General features: G+C 45.7%; 1 protein-coding gene across 2 annotated transcripts in view; it reads right to left on the bottom strand.

The window, feature by feature from the left end:
* Positions 1–8,079, bottom strand: part of FKBP4 (FKBP prolyl isomerase 4) — a 49,463-nt gene extending 41,384 nt beyond the window's left edge. For both annotated transcript variants that reach the window (XM_048509977.1, XM_048509978.1), the window contains exons 1-2: positions 7,826–8,079; positions 5,651–5,795 (exon numbers count right to left, since the gene is read on the bottom strand). In XM_048509977.1, the coding sequence (XP_048365934.1) occupies positions 5,651–5,795; positions 7,826–7,891 (211 nt within the window). In that variant the 5' untranslated portion in view covers positions 7,892–8,079. The remainder of the gene's footprint in view (positions 1–5,650; positions 5,796–7,825) is intronic.
* Between the last annotated feature and the right edge of the window lie 393 nt (positions 8,080–8,472).

An 8,472-nucleotide genomic window follows, 5' to 3' on the forward strand; every position in this document is an offset into this window, starting at 1 on the left:
TTTATTGGCATAGACAACAGTACAACAATAATAAAAAACGGATTAAAAAGCATGTACAATACAGGAAATAAATGTTAGGTCGAAGGAAATCTACTGGCTTTTAGTAATTTCCAGGAGAAAGTCTGCCACTATCATACAGAGAGAAGGATCAGGATTGTCCAACAAGTAGTGTAATCTAATTAAATCGGGGAGATCAGGTAAATGTAAAGGAGTAAGATTCACATACTTGGATCTGATTTCCTTGAATCTGAGACAGTGTAGTAATTGGTGGGCCAGAGATTCAACTGAGCCATCATTACATGGGCACAATCTTTTAGCCTTTTCTTGCTTATTAAATCTGCCATGTAACAAGGCAGAAGGCATAACATTAAACCTGGCGAGCATTATGGCTCTCCTTTGAGCAGGGTTTATTAAGCAATACAGGTAGTGTGCCAAGTGGCCCCGTTCAAATGGGAGAGAAAAATACAGGGGGGAGCATGTTTTCTTGGCTGTGGTGATTAGGGCAGAGAACTCTCTATCCAATAGTTGACCTTTTAATTTTCTATAAGCTTCTGAATAGGACAAAGGGCAAAGTGAATCCACTGACAGTCCAATAGAAGCCATTTTTTCTTCAATTATGGAAAACCAGGGGTTGGAATGGGTGTCAGAGAGCAGACGGTGGACCAGGGAATTACAGTCTAAGAGAAAATGAATTCGCAGCCAGAATCTAAAAGCTCTGAGCCAAGTGGCTGATTCCAATGAGTTTTGACCTAACTCCAGACAAAGGGCTGCACAGGGCATGCAATTTGGGAGTCCAGTTATTTTATGAAAAAAATTGAAGAGAATTCAAGGAGTGGTTAATAGCTTGAATCCAAATTGGGACTCCATAAAGCAATCTCGAGGCGACTTTGGCATTGAAAAATTTGAGGGCAGGAGGGATAAAGGAGTGGCCACTGCTGTAAAAGAAACGTAGTGTAATGCAATATGACATACCTGTTAGGATGTAGCTTTTGTAAGGAGAGCTGACGCCTCTTCCTCTGGGTTGCCCATGAAAGATTAAAGGAGAATGAGAGACCAAGGTGTTTATAGCACTTAACCTGTTCAATTTGGGTGCTTTTCATTGCCCATGTGAGCTTCTTAAAGCACCTAGAGAAGACCAATAAATTGGTTTTTTCATAATTAATTGTCAGTCTATTGGATTCACAGTAATCCACACAGCGCTTCATTAAGCGTCTGAGGCCAACTCTGGATCGAGAGAGAAGGACAGCATCATCTGCATAGAGCAGGAAATCTGATGTACATAGGGATGTACACTTTAGCTCTTTGGGGCATGGCTGTTCACTGCTGAGAGCAGAGGGGAGGTCACTGAAGAAAAGATTGAAAAGAGTGGGGGCCAGGACGCAGCCCTGTTTGACCCCTTTGGAAATTGGAATACTGTCTGTCAAAAGGCCTTCGTGGGAACACTTGATCCGGCAACTGGTATTTGTGTGCAGTTGCCTAATTAAGAGCAGGAGTCTGGCATCAATGTTGAGGGCAGCCAGTTTTGCCCAGAGAAGTGCTCTCGGCACAGAGTCAAAGGCAGCCCTTCTCCTTGGACACTGATTTGTTATTGATGCAAGAATCTTGCCTTGTCCTCTGTAAGCAGGATCAGGAATTTGGGGGAGAGAAATAGGGACCCAGCCAAAAGGGAGTTACATGACCATTAATCTACTATTGTTGCCCCTACTCCGAGTAGACCCTTGGCTCTGAAGCTAGCAGTTCCCCGACTCACTTCCTCATGAGTAGAGGTTTCCACGTTGCAGCCACCATCAACCACACGAAGAAGGGACTGTGTGGAAGTGGCCATTTTATTCTCGTGCTTCTTCTGAGCACGAGAGTCGCAAGATGGTGGCAACTAAGCTGTTTCCGAGGCAGAGGCAGGCCTCCCTGGGTCTGAGACTTCTTTGGCTCTTGCTATGCTCAAAGCTTCTAGGTCATCCCCAGACAAATAGCCATCCTGCATATCTTCTCATCTTTTTTCTTTTAGGGAAGCCCCTACAAACCAAGGATCTGAGCCAGGGTGAGAGCAATCCTTCCCTCAACCTCAATGAGACCAAGAGAAGTGGAGGAAATCAAAGCACCAGAATGTAGGAAAGGGAAGAAAGGAGCGAGGGGAAATAAAAACAAGGTAGAAAGAGTGAAGAACTAGTGCAGGTAATTGAGCTAGCTGCAATGCCCTGTGAGGTAGGAAAAGAACTGAGATGAAGGGGGAATGGTCCCAAGTCAAACAGGAAGAGGTACTTGGTTGGTCAGTGGAAATCACCAAGCTCAGAGGGAGAAAGTGTAACTAATCATGTCTTTTGAAAATGTGAGACTATTGAGAAAGCACACAGAATTGCTACCAGCAGCTCTGTTGATAAGGTCAAGATCAGAGTGTACTCAACCAGACTGATTCGTTTTCTCCCTCTCTTATATTTCTTCCTCTAAAGACAATACACCACACTGCATACAACACTCTCAAACTGAGGGTTTAACTGGAGAAGACACCGGGAGATGTATGAATGGATGTCTCACATAGCTCTTGTGGTAAACAGCAACGGTTGCCCCTTCAATTCACAGTGATGGCTTCTGGGTTGTGGAACAGACTCTCAAAAGGAAGCTTAAAGAATCATAGAGTTGAAAGAGACCAAAAAGGCCATTAAGTCCAACCCCGGGCCATGAAGGAATACACAATCAAAGCCCTCCCAACAGATTGTCATCCAGCCTCTGTTTAAAAACCTCCAAAGAAGGAGACTCCACCACTCTCCGAGGAAGTAAATTCTTCTGTCAAACAGTCCTGACAATCAAAACATTCTTCCTAATGTTTAGGTGGAATCTCTTTTCCTGCACCTTGAAACTATTACTCTATGTCTTAATCTTTGAGGTGGCAGAAAACAAGTTTGCTCTCTCTTCAACATAGCATCCCTTCAAATATTTAAACGTGGCGATCATGTCACCCCTTAACTGTCTCTTCACCGAACTAAACATCCCCAGCCCCTAAGTCTCTCCTCACAGGGTACAGATTCCAGACCTTTTACCATTTTGGTCACCCTCCTCTGAACCTGCTCCAGCTTCCTGTTCCAGCTTCCATTTTATTAGGTCAATATCCTTCTTGAATTGTGTTGCTCACAACTGAACACAGTACTCCAGGTGAGGTCTGACCAATGCAGAATACAGTGGTACAATCACTTCCCATGATCTAGACACTACACTCTTATTGATGCATCCCAGAATTGCATTGGCTTTCTTGGCTGCTGCATCACACTGCTGACTCATCTTCAGTTTGTGGTTTACTAGGCCTCCCAGATCCCTTTCACATGTAGTGTTGTCATGCCAGGTGTCACCCATCTTATTTCTGTGCATTTCATTTTTTTCTGCCAAAGTGTAGAATCTTACATTTAACTCTGTTGAAATTCATTTTGTTAGTTTTGGTCCAGGTCTCTAATCTGTCCAGATCATTTTGAATCCTGCCCCTATACCCACCCATCTTGTATTTGAGACGGCATGCAAACCTCAGGCTTGAAGAAGACAATGTGGGACTTGTCTTCAATAGCTCAAATAAAATGTCAAGTCACTGTACAGTGAAAAAAGCAATCCCCACCCCAGATTATTAGGAATTATACAGCAAAGCTGGAAAAAGTTCAGAAGAGACAAACCAAGAGTTAGAAGTCCTTTCCTGTGAAACAAAGCTAAGCATTTGTGTCAGTTCAGTTTTTTAAAGTCTACGGGGGAATAGTATAAACAGGGTAGGAAAGGTAGGTGGAGATTTTTTCCTCCCAATGAAGCAGAGAGGCAGCAGGTCCAGGAGAGACAAAATGAAAAGCATCAGAATGTCAAAACTAGGAAGCAATATTAGGAGAAGTCTTTGGCCCGCATTCTCTGTTGGCTCTTCAACATGTCAAACAGAATGCTAGACTAGACAGACAAATCAATGCAATACATTTTATTAGGTCAACCAAATTAGCACAAAGCTAATCTCACAAGAGTTCTTGAACAGACTTGATGTTACAGAATGTAAAAACCCTGAAGTGTATCAGAATCTATCTATAGCCAGATCAAGAGCAAAAGATGTGGAAGAGAAATTAGCCCTGAAAAGGGGGCCCTGCCTCTCCCTGACAAAAACCCAACTCTGAAGGTTGGCAGCATTGTAGTCATTCAGCAACCTTTGCAACAAGCCACTGAGGTCCTTCTTGCATGTTCCCATTGATCTAGACGGAGTTTAACCCCTCAATTTATCTGTATTTTATTTTTCAAAATTTCAAATTTTTCTGCAAGTCTTTTTTTCTTTCTCAGATTTGCAGAAAGATTTGTTTTGCCTGTTCATGGCTATACACTGAAATCCAAATATGTTGGACGTTTTACACACTGTGATTGTACAAAAGTGTCTCTGTCCGAATAACACTTTTTTGTAAGCTGCACAATTAAAAAAAATCCTGATGTTTGTTGGGAGATTAATTCTTCCAAGAACCTATGATCATATAGTGTCTTGATCTATATGCAATGTAACGTCCTCTCTTAAAAGGTAGAAGAGCCAACTAGGAATCAGCTATTTTTAATAAAGAAACCTAGTGGATGCGGTGAGAATGGAGGGTATGTTAGGGAAAGGTGATCACAGGTTGTTAGAAATCTCTCCTTTATGGGATATTAAGAGCAGGATTTATTGTTCTGGCCTGGGAAGTTTGTTATAAGAGAAGACTGGACACAATGTGTAACTGACTTCCCTCTGTGATACACCTCTGAAGATGCCAGCCACAGATGCAGGCGAAACGTTAGGAACAAGATCCACCAGACCAGGCCACACAGCCCGGAAAACCCACCAAAACCAGTTGAATCCGGTTGTGAAAGCCTTCGACAACATGCTGTATATTTGAATTTTAGTATTTGATAAGGTTCTCTATGTTGATTTGATCAGCAAGTTGGAGGGCTGTGGATTTGATGTTAGGATGGTTGAGCGGGTAAGGAATTGGTCAGATAACTGCAATCAGAGTAGTCTGATTGGAGCAGTATTTAATGGGGTGTCACAGATTTGGTTTTTGGACCCAGTGTGTTTTTATTAACCATCTAGATGAGGGTGCAACAGGTGGTACAGCAAATGCTCCAGCAAAACGAACAGTATGTAGCTGTCCATTTCTGAATGGCAACCGCCCAGAGCCCTTCGGGGACGGGGCGGGATAGAAATTTGAAGCATAAATAAATAAATAAATAAACCTAGGTGCAAATGCCTGTAAACTACTTCATGAAAAGCAGTTGGAGAGCCATTCTGAACTAAGAAGCAATGGGGGAAGGGGGGTGTCCTACTCCAAACAGCAGCATTCCTCTCCCCTCTCCAGAAGCTTTTCCTCTTACAGGATTCTAGATCTGTCTTGGTGTGGGCCAATGTACATCTCAAGTGCTGCTATATTGCAAAGAATCTGACCGTGAACAGAAAAAGATGCTTTTCCGCTTATATAGAAAACAGCCAATATAACAGTTCACAGAATAGGTAGCAACAGATAAACATTAAAGACAACTATCTCGATTGGCCAGACAGATGTCTACAGAAGTGTGTCACAAGCAGCACCAGTCCTGTAAGTTATGAAGCAAGCGATTGTTTACTATGTAACATGTATTATTGAAACAAACACTATTGTGTACCAGACACAAAGAACAGTACCTTTTCCAAAGTCAAATGAGAACTTGTCTTTTCTGTCCCGGCTTGAGTCAAACTGTGTGCCATCCAGAAGCCATCCAGTATAGTGGACCATCACTTTATCACCTATCATGGGAGATTCTGTCCCAACACCTCCTTTCTTGACAATCTGTGGAATGAAACATTGATATTTTGAATTTTGGTAAATGGTAATTTCAGCATCAAGAGGCCCAAACTATCAAAAGAAGAAAAGCTACATTTGTTAGATGACAAGGAGGGGGAAGCAATTTTTCAGTTTCTCTTGGCAATGCTATAATAATTCTTCTTTAAAGAGATAACAAAGTGTAGTGGTTAAGTGGGTTGGACTCTAATATGGAAGAGCAGGCAACTGCGACAGGCAGCTGTGAAGGAACAGAACTAGAAAAGATCAATGTAATTCATACAAGTGGCTCTGACCAAAGGCCAAGATGATTCGTAAGAGGCACTGTGGCTCAGTGGTAAGAGTATGTGCTTGACATCAAGAAGGTCTCAGGTTCCTTGCCTGACATCTCCAATTAAAGGATGATATGAAAGACTGGAGCGCCTGGAGATTTGCTGCCAGTCTGAGTAGAAAAAAAACTGACCTTGATGGACCAAAGACATGACTTCAGCTAAGGCAGGTTCATGTGTTTTTATGTATTGCCTATTACTATGTATGACTATGAAAGCTGGACGATGAAGCACGGAGACAAGAAAGTTGATTCATTTGAACTATGGTGTTGGGAAAGTGTTTTATCGATACCATATACTGCCCAAAGATCACGTGGCTTCTAGCTCAAATCAAGCCTGAACTCTCGCTGGAAAAGATAATGATGCCACGAGACGTTGAAGGCAGCAGTAAAACATGAAGAACCAACATGTAGAACAATTCATAAGGGAAGCCACAGCCCTCTGTTTGCAAGCCCTGAGCAAGGCTGTTAATGGTCGGATGTTCTGGAGGGCCTCAATTCATGGGTTTGCCACATGAAACTTAGCAAACATGCACACAATAGTTTATTTTAGTATGAGTGAAGTATTCAAAGCAAGGTTTTTCACACTCAAAAAGGAAAGTATGAAGGAGTCCAAGGACTTTCCTTGTTTTCCTGTTTTGAAATGAATGAAAGCTAACATATTATTCAAAATGTGAATTTTGCAAATTTTACATAAGGCAACTTATAGCATTGTGTAATAACACTGCAGGCACGAACAATAGTCAAGATTTTTAAAAATGAAAATATGGGCAACAATATTTTAGTACTACACTAAAATATAGTATGTTCATTTTATGAAGTTTTAACTGATGGTTCTATTGGTGACTGAGCAAATTTCTGTTCAAGCACTACACTTTCATTTGTTTACTACGGAGTCTATTTTCTTTTACCTCTGATGTTTCCCTCCTTCCTCTCAGATTTGCAGAAATCAAAATACATATATTATAGTAGCATAAGTTTTTAACTCTTGTGTTCTGGATAAACATGCAATTTTCGCTATAGAAAGCAAATATGTTTATACTTTAAAAAGGCATAAATATGACAAACGGTGACAAATGAGCCAGGCACGCCCTCTCCACCTAACCTACCTCACAGGGTTGCTGCAAAGATAAAACAGAAGAGAATAACGGAAGGTATTTTGGGTTGCCTCCGGACAGTAGGCCAGGCAGTGCACAGCTATTTACTGTGTTGTACTGCATTATTCGATTTGTACACCGCCCTCCCCCGAAAGGCTCAGTGCCTCGATACCTTTTCAGCACGATGGCTACTTGAGAATTCCCCACAACCCGTTTTATTCTCACAACCACCCTGCGAGGGGGTCTAGGCCGATCGGCCCAAGGCCCCCCAGCGAGCTTCCAGGGCGGCGGGGGGGCTCCAACACAGCCGCGCCACCGACCCGCCAGCCCCGGGCAAGCGCAGCGAGTGTTCGCTGCGAGACCCAAAGGCCTGAACTGGAGGGTGTCCCCGGAGGCCGCCGATCCTTCCCCGGGACAAGGCCCTGGCAGCAGATCCCCACCCACCCGCGATCCCGGCGCGGGTCAAAAGGAGTCCGCCCTCCCGCCCCCTCAGGCAGGCCGCTTAGACACGGCGCCCGCGACACGCCGGCTGGCGGGAGGCCCAGCGCTGGAAACCGCCCGGCCCCGCAGGGAGGAGGAGGCCGCCGCCGCCAGCAGGACGAGGCCGGGCCTACCTTGAGGACTCCGCCGTCCCGTTTGGGGGTGATGTCGACGCCGGCCTCGGCCTCCTCGGCGGTCATGGCGGCGAGACCCTCGGCGACTACAGCGAAACTCGGCCGGTCTTCCGCCTCCACAGCGCCCCAGAAGCTTCTAGAGCGGCCTCCGCGCACCGCAGTCGGAACGGGGAGAAGGGGCAGGTGGATGGTGGCGCATGCTCAGAAGCGCCCGCTGAGGCCTCCGCCCTCCATCGCCGAGCGACCAGCAAAGAACCCGGATGTGGCGCGCGAACCTTGCGCGGGCTCCAACTGGCCAATCGGGGGCCTGGGAGGAACCTCTGGCCAATCGGGGGCCTGGGAGGAACCCCCCGAGCGCCGGCATGTGCGCCTGCGCGCGCCCCACAGTCCCTTCCCTGCCCGGAGTGGCGCCACGGGGCAGGCCGTCCACCAATACGCAGGCGCGTCGTGCTCATGACTAGAACTGCGCGACGGGAAGCCCGGTTTTGAGGCCGGCGGGCAGCAGCTCTGGGACGTCTCCCCTGCCGCCGTCCTCCGCCAGGGGTGGCCTCGCTGTGGCCTGGGTTGCTGAACGCCCTCCCTCCCTCCCTGAAGGCCGCCCCTCGTGGAGCAGGCGGCGGCCCTGGCAGCGCCCCAACTTCCGTGGC

Source organism: Sphaerodactylus townsendi, linkage group LG10 (genome assembly GCF_021028975.2).
Source record: "Sphaerodactylus townsendi isolate TG3544 linkage group LG10, MPM_Stown_v2.3, whole genome shotgun sequence".
Lineage (NCBI taxonomy): Eukaryota > Metazoa > Chordata > Lepidosauria > Squamata > Sphaerodactylidae > Sphaerodactylus > Sphaerodactylus townsendi.